Source organism: Poecilia reticulata, chromosome 2 (assembly GCF_904066995.2).
Source record: "Poecilia reticulata chromosome 2, P_reticulata-male-v2, whole genome shotgun sequence".
In the NCBI taxonomy this organism is placed as follows: domain Eukaryota; kingdom Metazoa; phylum Chordata; class Actinopteri; order Cyprinodontiformes; family Poeciliidae; genus Poecilia; species Poecilia reticulata.
This window is the reverse complement of record NC_088831.1, coordinates 28,955,776-28,972,461: the sequence shown is the minus strand read 5'-3', so window position 1 is coordinate 28,972,461 and position 16,686 is coordinate 28,955,776. Positions and strand designations below refer to the sequence as shown.

The window sequence follows — 16,686 nt, the reverse complement described above, 5'->3', positions numbered from 1 at the left end:
CATGAGCACCTTCGCAAGCCACTGCATACGACTGTGAGCTTCAGAATAAAAAAGACCAAGTAGGGATACTTTTGTAAACAAAGATTGTTTATTTATGTAGAAAGTAAAAGCTACAGTCTTGTAAAACTTAAAGAAAATTAAATATATGAAATATGAAGTATAAGTAATTATAAGCAGATCAACGAATCTGAAAATTGTAAGCATGCAGGCACTGTGTTAAAATCAACAAAACGTCTCTTTAAATGGCACTTTGAGGAATGGAAAAAAAAAAATTTAAATCTTTCCAAGCTGAGGATCAGCTGTCGTAGGAAACAGGATACATTTTGCTACTCTAAAACAGAAATTATTCTTACATCTTAGAAAATGAGGCTTTAGGACCTCATCCAGAAGTATACCACTTGTACTGGCCCATGCTACTTTGAGGGAGGAGTTGTTACTTTGAAATCTACAATCACAACAGATACTCATATAATACTCATCAGGATAACACAGTGGATGAAAGTTTAGGATTCATTTTGTGAGGAAAAAAATATAATACTGAAGGTTTCCTGTGATTGATTGGCACAAAAAGTCCAAATGAATTAAAAAATAAACAGAAAAAGGAACAAAAAATGAGGGTAAAGCTACTTTGCCAATGACTCGCATCTTCTTACAGACGTAGCTCCAGAAAACACACCAGAACTGCTAATCTTTTCAAGCTAAAATGACAACAATCGGATTCATTTTTATAGGCTTTGTGATTTAATGCTTCAAGGCCATTAGACTACTGGTGCAGTGTTCCTCCAATTAAGGTCTTAAGGCCAGTCCTTATAAAACAGCATTAAAACCTGCACAAATGTTCTAAAAATATATCTGGTGTGTGACTTATGAATTTGTGCACAAATCTGCAAATTTACCCTGATGGAATTGAACTGGCTCTCGCAAAGCGGGCTGCTGGATGCTGCAAATCGTGTTTGCTTTCCTGATCTGAATTAATCATGCACACAAGGCCTTTATGTAAGACACAAGCAGCTGCACACGTTTCAAATTTAAATACCTCTATTGTTTTCTTAGATTTCTAGCTTTACACTTTTCTTTAAACTTTTATGGTGGCAAATTTGTAGAAGCAAAGTGTCATGGAAAACGTGTCAGCAGTGCTCCTAATCTGAGCGCAGCTTTATTAGGACAAGAAAACTCCCTGGATACCAAATGCTAAAAGAAGAAGACATAACCAGCTATTTACAGTTTGTGTGATAACTAATTGGGAGATGTCAACTTTTCTATTCTCAGGTTTTTGTTTCCATTTGTTTTTTTTATGTTTCCTTTTTTTTTTTTTTTAGTTTCTTTGTTGTCAGTGGTATTTGCCTCTAATTGGCACAGTCGCTTGTGGTGCCGGGCTCTTAAACCAGCTTAAAACTTAGTGCAGCAGTCTTCCCGACTCTTAAACTTCAAAACAGCAAAGTTATAAGTGGTAGCCATCATGTAGATCAGCTGGTGGAAGAGAACAGAAAAGGCGGTAAGAGCACATGCTGATGACGTCCTCACTCACAGGTGCATCTCGATAAATAAGGAATATGACAAAAAAAGAGTTTATTTATGTCAGCTGTTCAATTAAAAGAGTGAAATTTGTGTGTGCTATCGATTCAAGTTTATTTGTGTTAATTCAAATCATTTTCTCAAAATGTGATTGTTGCATAAAGGCTACGAAAAGAGCTGGAGTCAGTGTTTCAGGAATCACTCCAGGCTTGAACTTTTTGCATTTCTGAACCAAAGATATTGTCAGAAGCATCTTACACTGGCTAAAGATTAAAACAACAAGAAGAAAGCTATATTTTTAGATGAAAAAAAAAAAATTGTTGCAGATTCTGGAGGAATAAAGGAACAGAACCTAAGCTACTGGAGGGCCAGTCTAGTTTCCACAGTCAGAGCTATAATCACCAAACTGATAGGAAATAAACAAATAAAATGCGTCAAAATGTGTCTAATAAATCCTTATGAGTTTCACTTTTTAAACTATATTACTGAAATAAATGACCTTTAATGATTTCCTAATTTATTGAGATGCACATGTTTATTTTTGCTGGTTAATAGTGTTCAGTTTCTTGAAAGTAAAATGTTAAAGAACACTTTAAATACATGTTTTATATTGTGGAATTCAAAGTTATTCTTCCTGTCCATCTTGAAAAACAAACAGCCACGTACATCTAAGCAAATGGTAAAACAGTGAATGGGGGTTGAAGCTGTGAAGAAGCCAATGACAAACCCTTGTTGGTGTGGTTACACAAACCGTACAGCGATGAAAACAAAAAAAAAGGAGCGCTCAACTCATAATCTGCTCATAAAAAAATCATGCAAAGATGAGCTGAAGGATTGTGAAACTAGAGGGCAGCTTACCAGAGCGATCACAGTGGCTCCTGCACCGGCGCATGCCACGATGTACAGGTGGTAAGACAGGTAGAACTGAAAAAGTAATTTTTTTCAGAATTAGTACCTTGGAATCATCCTTTCTTGAGCTTTAAGCCTGTACTTTGAAATATTACAGCTACGCGTGCAAAGTTAACAGGATCGTACCTCGCTGCTGTCGCAGACAGTAATAAGAGAAGATCCGCAAGCTTTTCCTGGTGTGGCGTTCCATGGGATAATTCCTGCAGCCAAAAAGATTCAGAGGATTGTTGTTAATGTTCTCAACATGTCAACACTGGTTAAGACATGTGGCTTACAGATGTCAAGCCAAGGCCTACAGGGACAATATCACTGGGGTAGAAGGTGCAAGAAAATAATATTTCAAAGTGTCAGTGGGGCAGTCCACTAATTTCACACTTTTTTTTTTTTACAGAAAGTTTCACGCAACATGTACAAAAAAACTCCGTAAAATCTCTGTAATATCTCAGCTTAACAATCAGGACCTCAAATTCAACTTTATTTATAACGCGAGTTATTTAGAAAAGAAAAAATGTTGACCGTAGTGTTGCACAAAACAATTGAAGTAAATATAAAATATATGAAACAGAAAACAAAGCTATATATAAGGCAAACACATAACATCACATACAATCTGAGAACATGGTGGGTGCAGGGGCATGATAGACGGATGAATATTTGAAAAAAATTAATGTAAAAACATGGATAAGGTAGACAAAATATGAAGCGTGAGGTTAAAACACATTTTGAAAAGGGGGTATAGAAAGACAATAAAAATTCCAAAAATAAGAAGTGTGAAGAGCTTTCCAGCCCAAAAGACAATTATCAAACCCTTCATAAAAGTGGTTGTTGTGGTTCTTGGTCAGACGCCACATGTATGTTTGCGCTCAACTAAAATGAGCTGAAACTAAATTTATAAAAGACAAAGCGACGCTCTCTTACCGTACTGACGAACATCCACGCAAAAGGAGTCCAAGTTTGTAATGTTGGCCATCGGGGACTTCATGGTGTTACAGGTAGCCCAGATGTTGTAGAAGACGAAGACGGGTACAGCCGAGAAGCCAAACACGCCGAGCCAGGCTACACCCAGGATGTACGTGAGGAACACAAACTAGAGGGGCAGAAACAAGAGCAGGAAGGAGCTGTAAAAAGTTCATAAAATAAGCTCGCTCTAGAGTTTTACACATCCTATAACGACCGTTTTCCAAAAAAATGTCCTGTTTAAATAAAAGCACCGAGGTTGTGTTAACATACCATTCCACTGATGCAGCGTCCACAGATGGTGGTCTTGAACTCGCTGTGCAGTTCCTTAACGGCGCTGGTTGTGTAGAATCCCTCGGCGAGCAGAATGATTCCGTACAGGAAGAAAAACGAAGCGATGCCGTAGATGACGTACTGCATCAGCTGTATTCTGTTAAAGAGCAAGGTCACAGTGAGGCTTTGGTGAGACGACACTGTGGACAATAAAACGCTAGCATGACCCCACCACTGTTCACCGTGGGAAAAAAATGGCCGCATGCAGCATTTTTATTTTCCATTCAATCTTTAAGACATGAGAAAGTTGGTTTTTTTAAAAGAAAACCATGAACAGATGGTCGGGATTAAGCAAAACGTGACGAGAGATTCGAGTCCAAATGTGGGGATAAGCAGGTGATGCAGGTCTCTGGAAATCCTCCAGGCAAAAGACAGACTGTGGACATCTTAAATTAAACAGAGCTCTCAACATAAAACACATGTGCAGCCCTGTCCAATGTCATCCTTTTTTATTGTCCAGACAAATGGGGGTGCTTTTAAAAGCGATCCTTATTAGGACTGTTCTCTAGGATCAGGTGAATGTGGGAGGTGATGGAAGCTAAAAATATCCCACTTCAAGCTCACATTACAGCAGTTATCTATGTTAAAAGATTTCGTTTTATTGAGATGCTTATCTAGAAGTTTGTTTTCCAGTAAGGGCAAGGGCTCCTAAATATTACAGTGTTCTTTGTTTGCATTTTTAGAAAACGGTGAGCATCAGTTCTCACTAGACTCTGCAATGCATAAGTACTCATAAGTACTCCAGAACTATGTTACATTTCATCACAAACACATGGCTACATATTTTTAATTTTAAATTATCTAAGTATTTAGACATATTTTGTTGGGATTTTATGATGATAATATAGTGACAGTGAACAGCGGTTTTCAACTCTTGTAGGAGACTTAAATCTGGCCTTTGACTGGACCATTCCAACAAATGAATTTGCTGTAATCTAGACCATTCCACCATTACGTTGGATTGTTGTCTGGTTGTGTTGTGTGTTCAGAGTACTTCGCAACATTTGTTGTCTACCATTACTAGTTATGAATGAATTAAATTTATCTTGTAATAATACCTTCTTTGGCTTGAGGAAATGTATAAACTGGACTTCTCATGACTTTTTTTCAAAGCTTTCTGCTTACCACCATTCTATAAAAGTAAAGTTTAAGCCAAAAAATACTCCCACCCAATATGAGGGTCAGTATTTCTTAAAATGTTTGAAGCTTTGACTGTGGTTTGTGTGTATCATCTGCAAATTTATGTCACTTTGAGTTGGTCCATCACAGTAAATCCCAATAAAATACCTCAGCTATTGCTAACTGCAACACGAGAAACTTTTTATTTTTATTTTAAAGGCCCTATATGGACAACAGCATGAAGTTGTCTGACTTACATGTCAGTGAGCATAGCATGGTCGGTTCTGACTGTGGAGAAGAAGGTTTCCAGGATGGTCACAGTGCCAGTGAGAGCCACATGGCCGCATCCGCAGAACAGGGCCACACCGGAGAAGCAGAGGATCGTGGCAACCAGCGATGCATACGGCACGCCACCTAAACATTTGATGCAGCACTCAAAGCAACCTGTGCAAGATGAAACGGAGGAGAAAAAAAAAACATTTTACAGGCCACTGCAATTTGATATAATTATTTGCTTTTAAAAGGCTGTGAGGTGAAGCGAGATCAACATCGGCTGTCATGTCCATAAAAGGCTCATTTGTTTAAACCCACAGTTTGTCAAGAGAGGAAGCGCACTCTGTCAGCCATGTCTACAAATGTCTGTAACGTGAAGCACAAGCGGAAGCAGCTTGCTGCGTGCCCCCGAGGTCTCATAACTCGTGTCGCCTTCATGTTTGCGTCTGACAATTCACCACTACTCTTAAAGGGCACTAATGGCTGTCCAGCAGGTCAGAGCAGTGGGTGTCGTCTGCCTTTGCCAGGCTGTAAAGAAAATCTATGGCAGCTGAACATGAGGGGAGTGAAGTGACCCAAATGGGCCTGTCTCATCCAATGGGTTCTTATGCCTTCTGAGGTGGAGCCATTTACCACAGTGCTCTCTGTCTGTAGGCACGAGCTAACAAGCAGCTCAAATCAAATCCACATGTGTCGGTCGGACTGGAAACAGGAGAGTCGAGGGAGAACTAGGTCATTTTACGTTTCAGCTGCGCTGCCAATTCCTGATGTTACAATTGAATATTGAGTAAATATTCAATTTACACAATGTAAATTCAATATTTAAAGCTGCAACAAGAAAATGTTTTACATTCGTAACTACTAAAATTATGAAAAAGAGCTAAAAAAAAAAAAAAGGCTACTGATAGTGTCCAGTCCACACACAAAGGGTTGCATTTCAGACAAACATTGTTTTTAATTGTTTTAGAAACTTGATGGTTTATTTTAGTTTTTATATCAGCAACATTGCTGTTTGCTTAGAGACAGCAGTTCAAAATATGAGGGATTCTAGGTTTAGGCTGATCACTTAAAACTGCAGCACGGCATGGCTTTGTGCAAAACTCAGACAGAAGCTCTTCTTCTTTAACTCGACTGAAAAGTGAAGGGGGGGGGGAAAGATAATGAAAACTAGAACATGTTTTCTGTAAATATTGGGCATTAAGGTCTCCAGCACTAAAACTACAGTAGCTTGAGAAATCTCAAACAACTTTGCGTAGTTTGACTGAAGCATTTATAGTATCAAGACTCTGTGCCAAAAGATCTGGGTACATTAAAACGCCTCAATAAGTAAGCTATCATTATGATTCCAGCAGATTAAAGTGACGTACAAAAACTCGGAGTATAGCTAAAAGTAAACAACATCTTTACTCCACATGAAGAAAATTGCAGGCTAGGTTGTTTCTACAAAATTTCATTGCAACAAACCACCATATTTTCTGAGCAACGCGTTTTCTTTGTGTCTCTTTCACAAAGTCGCCGTCCTGAGTATTCGGCGCCGTTTCTATTTTTTTTGTGTGATGAGGAAAATTAAAACAGATAAATTGCTGCTGGGCCAACACTTTCGGAGTCAGAGGCCTTATTGGGGCAGTTTGCGGCGCACAGAGATAAAAACATTTCTCTCCAATGGTGCGTGCAAAGGAGTTGCCACGGCAACATGCTAACCACAACTTTATGAGTGTGCCCACACTGGGGCTGCGAGCTCGAACAGTCGGCTATGTTCCTCAGACAAATATGTCAGGCAGGGACAATGGATGGTGGAACATCCAGTGCCATGGGATATTGAGCCCAGCTCTAAAGTAAATAACGGTTTAAAGAAAAAAGCTGCTCCTGCTTTAGATGGAACCATCAAATCCAGTAGCAGATATTAGCTTAAGGTCAACTCAGTTTGGACCTTCCAACACTGCAAATAGCTGCTTGCATACCCGTAAAAGTGCTTTTTGTGCACTGTTTACCATCCCGAGGTCCACAAATGTTATATGTGCTGAATGTGGTCGGGGTTTAAATTTATAGCTAAACTAAAAGGCAGAAGACACGAATACGAGTGGTTTTATTTGCAGCTGCTCTAGTTCTTTTGGCGAATCTGAGATATCATGTGTGAAAATAACCATGACTGCCTGCTTTGATGTGTTTTTGTGGCTATAATTATAATTTAAGACTGGAAAAGGCAATCCAGATTTTTGACTTAAAACTGCATGAATTAACAAAACTTAAATATAAAAACAAGTAAAAATGCATTCATTTAATCCTCTTACTGAAATGAAAAGTTAATGGTGTTAGATTATAAAATCTTAAAAGACTATTTAGTGAATGGATCAGTGATAAAGCACAGGGTTTATACGTACTATTTGTATGCAAGAGGTGCTAAAACATGAGTGTCTCTATAGACTAAAAACAAGCAAAGGAAATCACCAGACAGGTGAGGGATTAAGGTGTAGAGAAGTTTAAACCAGGAGAAGGTTAAACATTAAGGTCTCAGCTATGAACATCTCACATTTTCAGTTCATCATATGAACAGAAAATGGCACAATGACAAAAACCTACCAAGACACGGGTGCACACAAACAATGAGAGGCAGCCAAGACATCCTTTTTTGGGAAGAACTGCTGAAAACTAATGCTGAGGCGAGGGAAGCTGTTGACAGCTATTAGTATTGCACTCCACTGGCCATGCAAAATCATATTTGTGTTGGAAAACTAACTCTGCATATTAAGTTAAACAGGATAGTTGATGTGAATTTGATGGGCGAATATTATTCTTTTTTTTCTTCCATTTTTAAACTATGCATAATTTCTTTCCCATTTCAAATTATGCAGTACTTTGTACTAATCTGTCAAATAAAATCCCCAAAAAATACATCCAAGATTGTAATGTGGCAAGTAGATCAAAAGCTGTAGTTTTTGTAAGGCACTGTGCTGTAGTTTAGTAGAAAAAAGCAGAGCTTTAGCAGCTAAAACTAAACAAGAAGTTCTCAATAGCAGGATTAGTGATGGACTGTTTGTGCTAATCCTCACAAGAAATAATAAAAAATAAATAAATAAATCATTTTGTTGTTCCATTTTCCAATTTCAGGGATGCACAACTAAACACGAAAACATGAAATGACGAGGTGAAACTGCTGGCTTCTTCTGATTGGATAGCCAAAAATGAAAATCACGTTGGTCTCTCTGATGACTTTCACATGCTTCCCAGTCACCAACACTCCTGGTCAGACCGACGGTTCCTTCAAGTGGCTGACTTTTTTGTCTTTGTCACAGAACGCAGCAAAACAAGAAAAAGGAAGAATTCAAAGTCACCATAACAGAAAGAAACGCAGGCAAGTTTGCTGCTGTTTGCCCTGACAAAGTCTGGCCCCAAAGCAGTGGCTTGATTTGCCACATCAAGATCACGAGGAGACCAGGGGAAAAAAAAAAAAAAAAAAAAAGATTCTTGTGTGAGAAAAAAATATGTGTGAAAGTGTGTGACATTGTGTGAGAAACTCCGGAGGACAAAAAAAAAAGAAATAGAAAGAGTCCAAGAAGTCCTGATACAAAGGGCCAGTGTGTGCAGCCACAGACTGTCCATCACATTGGACTCTCAGGGGCCATTCAGAATAGCAGTAAGCCACGACTTTGCACTTCCGGCACGCAGGCTTGAAGCCCAAGACAAACCCTGCACTGAGCTTCATCCTGTGTACTACCCCCCTTCAGAACAGTGCAAAGCCATAACAGTCCCTTAATACGCGAGGAGGATCCTGTTTGCAAAATCTGTCAGTGCAGAGATGAGGCTGTTATGACATTCAGGCAAGCTCAAATACCAGAGGTTTACTTACACTTAATAAAAAGACACACACGGCTTTCTTTTCTCAATGTCTGAAGTTAAATCTAACAAACGTCTCTTGTTTTGGATCGGTTGCAGTTACCTCAATTTTTTCCATTTGATAAATACCGTAAAACTTACCAAGAACATTTTTGAGAGATTTTTTTTTTTTTTTGTGTTACTTTCATTGAACTCAGAAGTTTACGTACCTTTGCACATCATCAGTAATCACTCCAATTAACTCAAATGTGTCAGTTGACCTATCAGAGGTTTCCAAACCCATGACATCATCATTTGGTCTTTTTGTCATCACTTGAGGAGAGATTAATCATTCTGTAGCTAAACTTAAGATTTTGAAAACATTGATGAACAAATATCTGACATATTCTGCCTCTCATTGTTGTGGTGTTCACCAGATATAACGCTTGGCAATTATAACTCATCTAATACAAGGGAAGCTTACTTTGACTCCAGATAGTGAGAGAAAATGTGGATTTATTTATGTGCTGTATGCAAATCTCTGGTTTCAGTTTAAGTTATTGTCATTGCTATCAGTTTAGCTTTTCACCTATTTCTTTTATTTTAATTGAGATGCAATGGTGTAGTATGAATAAAAATGACCCTAGACTCACATTCAGGTCGCCATGGGATTCAATCATAAAACAAACTAATCAGAGCAATCTGAAATCCAAAACATACTTTCAATAGAAATGTAAATTCTATCAATTCAATTAGAAATTTTTCCATGAAAAACTGTCCTGGGGTATAGATGAATGGTACATCCCTCTTTAAACGTTGCTGTGGTAACACTTTATAAAATTACAGTTAAGATATAAAACAATGTTTTCAAGAAAAACAAAACAACAACAAAAAAACATAGAATTTAATGCAGAGAAACATAAAAAATTATACTCCCAAAAGCAGAATTATACACAACAAAAGGGTTATTCTTGAAACTCAACCTGTCTTTTCCAGACACAGACATCTCCACCTAGTAGTTGGGCAAATACATTTATTTTCCCTCCCATTCATTTAGATTCATATACCCCAAGGTTATGATCTTGTAGGAGTGAGCCAAACAGAGACCTCCCCAACATGTGCTCTTCAAAAGTGAAAACTTTTTAATACGTTATAATGGTACTCTTCTCCTCAGGCTACCATCACAAGGTTATTATGCACATGCCTTTAATTAACTATGAGAAGGTTAAAGAAAATTGCTTGAAACTATGTATGAATAATTTGTATGAAATGTGGTGGATTACTCCCTTCTTGCACCTCCCCCCCCCCAAAAAAAATGTAGCTCAAAACAACCAAAACTGCTCATGTACAAAATGGCGGAAGGACCATTTCGCCATTCCAACATATTAAAAAGAAAGTCAACAAAACTGAAAATGCAGGAGAACATCTTAAAAAAGATAACTACTGTGTAATATACAAAATAATATTTATTGCTGCATTTTGTGACATTTTGTGCTTCAAAGTAAACATTTGTTCTTCTGCCTCTAATCAGGTACATCCGACCATGAGTCACTGCGAACGGCTCGTGCTCAGACTCATCGCTAACCCCTGCAGCTGGTCTTCATCCCTCAGCCACAGCCATCGCATAAGCACAAGCACACAACCTGTTGACAGAATCGCAGAGTTGCTCAACTTTATGTCGGTTTGAAAGTGGAATAACATGCACATCCATCCGTAGCTGGTTTGAGAAACACCAAAAAGCCACGCTACAGATTCAAACAAGCTATCAATCTTTCATCTAAGGGAGACACAAACACAAAGACACCTTCTAAAACAAAGACTTTCAGCAATCATAAAAACAAGCTCCACGTCACTATATGGACAAATAAGTATGGAACGGAGTCCGCACGCACAAACAAACACACCACGACGCGCAGCTGAGAAAGAACTCACTGGAACTCCGAGTCTGGAGGAATAAATTGCCTTCCAGCTCCATTAAAAACACCATCCAAATCCAATCTGAAACCCAGGATCATTGCTAACAGATGTCTCCGTTTACAGCTGGGTATTGTTGTTTGTTGCCCCACCGGGGCAAACTGCCAGAACATCATCTCATTTTCCATTTTCTACTGAGAGGAGAGATGTTAAAATGCCTTAATTGCAACTCTAAAGGGTGTTAAAGAGATCCTTTTCTTAGCCAGCAAGTTTCTGAAAAGTGAAACTTTATGTCTCATTTCTAACAAAATGTGCGATAAAAACGATTCATGGTCGTACTCCCTGTGTGTGACACACTTGCTTTCCTGCGCAAAATTGGATTTCAGACCTGGGGCTACTCACTGCACGCTGTACTAATTAAACTCACTTCAAACATACAACAAACAAATTAGTGACTTGGCATAAATAATAATAAACCCTGCAGATGATACAGTCTACTCAGATTTAGTATAAAAATTAATGAAAAATGCTACGTTGCCAGAAGATTTTCTATTATTACTAGTGGATATATAAAAAAATGTGTTGTTGTGAAACTGAAAATAAATCTTATATGAATTAAACAATGATTTACTTTACACAGTTATTTATATATAATTTTTTATTAAATTACTGCAGAAGTATCTCAGCTTGATACGGTTTTTAAATTTGGGGAGTGTATGACTAATTGATGTCCAGGCAGCAGATTTCTCCACCTGAGCTGTGGATCACTGTTGCTCCTCCAGAGTCCTCTGGTTCTTTGAAGAATTCTCTAATTGACCATGCCTATTCAGACCAGATGGATGGCCATGTCTTCTGTTGCACCATTTGTTTTTTTCATTTTCAGATGGTGGACAGAGCAAAGCTCTGAGATGTCTATAGTTTGGCATGATGTTTTATAACCTAACCCTGTTTTGAACATCTCCACAACTTTATCCTTGACCTGTCTGCTGTGCTGTTTAGTCTTCTTGATGCTGTTTGTTCTCAACTGTTCTCAAACAAACCTCCCAAGTCTTCACAGCTGTATTTATAGGGAGGATTGTTACGCACAGATGGACTCTATATGCTATTCACGGGACTCTTTTTAGTGGCATCAGCATAAAGAACGGTGAACACAAATGCATGCAACACTTTTCAGTTATTCGTTTGTAAATAGTTTGAAAAAACATGCATCATTTTCATTCCATCGCATGATCAGGCACTACTTTCTGCAGGGCTGCCATATGAAATCCCATTAAAATGCATTGCAAGTTTGTGACTGTAAAGTAAAATAAAAGCAAGGCCAAAGGATGGGAGTACTCTTTCAAATTAGTGTGTAAATTTGCGTACTGTTGATGACTGACTCAGTCATCTCCACATTCACCCCATTTGTCTTCAGTCTTCTTTGAAGGAATTACCCTGACACACCCTGAGCATTTATGGATCTACATTAGAGGATGGTTAATTATCATTAAGTGACATTTTCATAATGATGTCCAGTGACAAGCCATAAAATGACCTGGTTCTAAATCCTTTTACTGAGATAAAGAAAAAAATTAAACACTGCACCGCTACACAATAACACTGTTGTACAAATGGTAAAGGAACCAAAGTGTCATGTGCAATATCTACATTTTGACATTTAAGATCCTTGGATCAGAATATTGTGGTCAATTTTTGTTAAATTCTGACCACCTGGTACCAATTCTGACCAATTTAATAAGTAAATTATGAGAATATGTTGCATAAGAACAGCATTCCCAAAATTTTCTTCTCACATTTCTGCCATGAGCAGCTATTATTTCTTTACACTCATGTGTAAACAGTCACTCTGAAACTGTTTTACAACTATTTGAAAAGCAAGAATGATTATGGAGTTTACCATCTTGTTTCTAGGATTACTTTGGTTAGTGTAACTGAAGCAGGGGTCTCCAGCGGTCTAAGGAGAACATTAGGTTCCCCAAAAACCCACCTTGTTCCAAAACAGACTGAGGTTGAAAGCTCAAAAAGATAAAAAAAAAAAAAAGTTATTCTGCAACACTCTATTCAGCCTTCTTGTTATCTGCTTGAACTCTCACTCTCTCTCTCTCTCACTCTTTTGCAGCCTGAACAAACTGAAGAACATGTTGTGTTGTGTCTTTTCAAATAACGTCTTACATCTTGGTGCCTCCGCTCCCTTAATGTAAATTCCTCAATGATGATGAAAATATCTGAGTATTGATCACTTTGTAGTATTAAAAAGAGTTCCTGTTAGCACTAACTGAAGGCATGAGCAAGAATTATGTTTTATGATAAGAAAAAGATCAGGTACCTGTTCACCACCTACAAAGCATAACAATCTGGTTTTGATTAATAGCCAATTTATTGATGCATTTCTAAAAAGGAACAACTTTCTATCAAGATACTAAGCAAGTTTGTTGGTATAAACCTGACTTGGTTTGCACTAAAAAGTTGAAGCTAAACTACAAAGCCTACCTGCTACCACACTAATCTGTTTCTATCAGGATCAGAAGAGTGGAGCTTATATCATAAATCAAATTGCAGATATATACGGTGAGAGGAACCATTCAGGAAATCTACTACAGCTGTGCGTGAAAACGTCCTTGTATGTCAGAGAAGAAAGAATAAAGTAATTCACTGTTTGACCAGTGAAAAACCAGGGATACAACCCGGCTCTGCTTATCCAGGGTTGATCCCTTAATTTTTAGACATCCAAAACTTTATTACACCCTTCCTCCATCTGGCGACTCCTAAATCATGAAGGGGAGCAACAAATCTACTTTTCCTGAACAAGGAAGCAGAGTATCCTCTGCTCTGATGGACACAACAGAGGAAACAGCATGTGAAAATGAGAGAAACAGATAACCCTACAGAGGAATGCAAAAGAAAAACTCAGGAAGAATGGAAAGACAAATGAAGAAAGGAGAGAATAAGAGCCAAAGACGTAACAAGAAATACTTGTTATAAAAACTGACAGAGAAGATGGACGATGACAGAAGAAAGGAGAGTGAGGTAGAAAGGGAAGAAGATCTTGGCTGTGTTTGTTTGGCAACAACAGGCTGAGGAGCCCCAGGGGTATGGTAATGAGAGTGAGGCCTTTCAGCAGAGCGGAGACCACTGGAGTAGAGCTGGAGTGGGCTCTTCTCACGGATACTAGACCTCAGAGATAAAGGGGGTCAGTGGGGGATGGGAGCCTCAGGGGTCAGGGGAAGTGAACTTAGCGGGGATCCCACAACAGCAACTGGTGTGCTAATCTTTAAGCACTTCTACCACAAACCCTGTAAATACTCGCTGAGCTAACATCTTCCTCATCAGGTGGGTACTGTAAATCTGTTGAAGAAAAAAAAAACTATCCTTCTTTTTGAGATCATGTTTTCCACATAAATGCTTGCAGTTCAAACAAAGAATCAAATGAGTTAAATTGTAAAACACAACACATAGAAGCACACAGAGGATGCCTGCTGATACATTACAGTGTAATATAACAAGATTAAAAGCAATCCAGTGTACAAACCTTTGGGTTTTACATACAAAAAACAGCTTACTATAGAAAAAATAATGCTTACAATATGTTTTTACTTAGTAAATTGAGTAAACAGCACTTTAAAAGTGTTTTTGGCTTTAGGGCTCTAAAAGTAAATCCTTCTAATTCCCAAAGCATTTTTACTGTTTAAGCAAAGTTTACTGCAACAGTATTTGTTGGTTCTACATCCACTTAGTTGTCATTGTTTTATTACGTGACTGGTAAATTGGCAATTTACTAGGATTTTCTCCGCAAGGTAAAGTTACAGGTTGTCCAGTCATTTCAGGCGGTTTACTTATTTATGGTATCCTTGGAGTATGACAAAAATTTTTAATTTTTATAAAAAGCTGCAATACCAGTGCTGTGCCAAAAAGGGTGAGAACGTCAACACCATCAAAATTCAAAAGAATGTCGTATGTGTGGCAAAAGCAGTGCAAGACTCTGCTAAAACATCTGATTGTGTTTTTTCTGACTCCGTTTGTGAAGTTTAAATGAGAGACAATATGAACAGGTTGGGACAGATAAGGAAAAAGTTCTCATCGGTTCTGTCTCGGGTAGTTTGCATTTTTAAGTGTTTTAAAAAGTTAATAAACGTAGCCGTTTCGTCGGAAACCCTCATTTTTCAGTGGATGAGTGCGTTTTGAAAAATATACGTGTTAGTTTTAACAGTGACCAAGACACAAAAATTATATAAACAAATGGGAGAATCTCTTTATGCTTTTACAAGCAAACACAATAGAAAAAACAAAATAAAAGGGGCTAGATGCATCTAAATTGTCACTCAGCTTTCTGTCATTAGTGATGCAGATAAAATTTATGCCACAAATAGTTAGAACGTGATATGCTCAAACCTTCATCATGATTTTTGATCAAATGTTAAAACAATTTTCATTGCTTGCTGCTCATGTTGGACAGTTTCTTGTTATTGAGCTCAAAATGACCAGTCCCTTTAACTTATTGTCATTGTTGAGACAGTTTGATCTGCTTTCAAAAGTGTCAAAGTAAATGAAGGTGGGAATACTTCGGACCGCCCAAATGAGAGTTTTTTTTAATTTTTTTAAATGCAGAGTCTTATGAAACATTTATTCTATTTTTGCAAACACAAAGTAGCAGGATTTTCAATACTTTTTGCCATTAAGAATACCGATTGAGATAAGGATGCAACATATGGAAATCTAGAGCAGAATGGTCTATAATGATTACTTATTGTTGTTTAAGACATAGTTTGTTATTTTTCCTGAAAAATCATAACGGTAAGAGCCCTGTCTTGTCTCATTAAACCCACATTCTTTACTAATAATTTCATGAATCGGCTGTGTCATTACACCTCTCAATGCCATTAAAATAAGTTATTCTTATTAAGAAATTAATATATTCTAATTATGCAAAGCAATACACAATTAATAATGAACTGGGATTGGGCTCATCTTCACCAAAACCAAAGACTGTGACTGTGAGAGTTTCACATGAGTGCAGGCGACGGAGCCTGAAAGCTGCAAGCTCGAGACTCTGCCTTGAGACGTGGCCACTCTCCTACCGGAGGACACGATCTGCATGACGATGAAGCTCACACGAATAAAACGGGCCTCATTGTGGGTCAACCTTTCACTCTGTGAGACTCGGAGCTCTGAATGCTCCTCAGTGCTCAGCCACCCGTGAAGACATGCACCCCGGCTGGCTCACACTAAACACGAATTTCTCAGGGATCTGGGTCCACGCCCAGGCCCGATCCCCACTTCCACCAACTAATAGAAAGTAAAAGCACCAGAGGAATGAGAGCAGATTAGGTCAAATGGGTGTGTGGGTGTGTGTGTGTGTGTGGAGTGGTCCATATGAGGAATGACTCACTGGTGTCCGCTGAAAGGGGAAAAAGTAAGCCAAAAGCAGTTAGAAAAAGGTCCATCTAAGTAGTCCAGAAACATGTTTGTCGCGCTCATGGAGAAAACATCCACTGTCTTGGGGATTGAGATTCTTATAAACATTACTTTGGCAATTTGCTGCAGTGAGTGAAGATCATTCCAGAGAACCCATCACTGACCCAGATTTAAGTACAGTCCTTCTCCGTAGGTCAGCCCGCGTCCGGTGTTTATCCTGACATGTTTGGCATGAATTCAAGCTATTGATTGGTTTACAGCAACTCCCCACAGAAAACCCATTATACAGATCTATTCATTTGTTTGCTGACCCATTTTCTGCTGTAGGTTCTCTGTGGAACAATGGGGTTACAAACTCTGGAAAGTTAAAAGTACAGCTACTAAAAAGCAAATGACCACAGGAATAAGCTCCGTGTCGCACTGGGTTTTCGTTTACCTTGC

The 16,686-nt window shown here is 38.4% G+C and overlaps 1 protein-coding gene across 2 annotated transcripts in view; it reads right to left on the bottom strand.

The window, feature by feature from the left end:
• gpm6bb (glycoprotein M6Bb) overlaps positions 1 to 16,686 on the bottom strand; it is a 37,467-nt gene that overhangs the window by 3,309 nt on the left and 17,472 nt on the right. The window contains exons 2-7 of one of the 2 annotated variants that reach the window (XM_008400656.3): positions 5,091 to 5,277; positions 3,655 to 3,811; positions 3,343 to 3,511; positions 2,551 to 2,624; positions 2,374 to 2,439; positions 67 to 1,470 (exon numbers count right to left, since the gene is read on the bottom strand). In XM_008400656.3, coding sequence (XP_008398878.2) covers positions 1,390 to 1,470; positions 2,374 to 2,439; positions 2,551 to 2,624; positions 3,343 to 3,511; positions 3,655 to 3,811; positions 5,091 to 5,277 — 734 coding nt within the window. In that variant the 3' untranslated portion in view covers positions 67 to 1,389. Of the gene's footprint in view, positions 1 to 66; positions 1,471 to 2,373; positions 2,440 to 2,550; positions 2,625 to 3,342; positions 3,512 to 3,654; positions 3,812 to 5,090; positions 5,278 to 16,686 lie in introns of those variants that run through there. The other variant, XM_008400648.3, reaches the window with a different exon arrangement.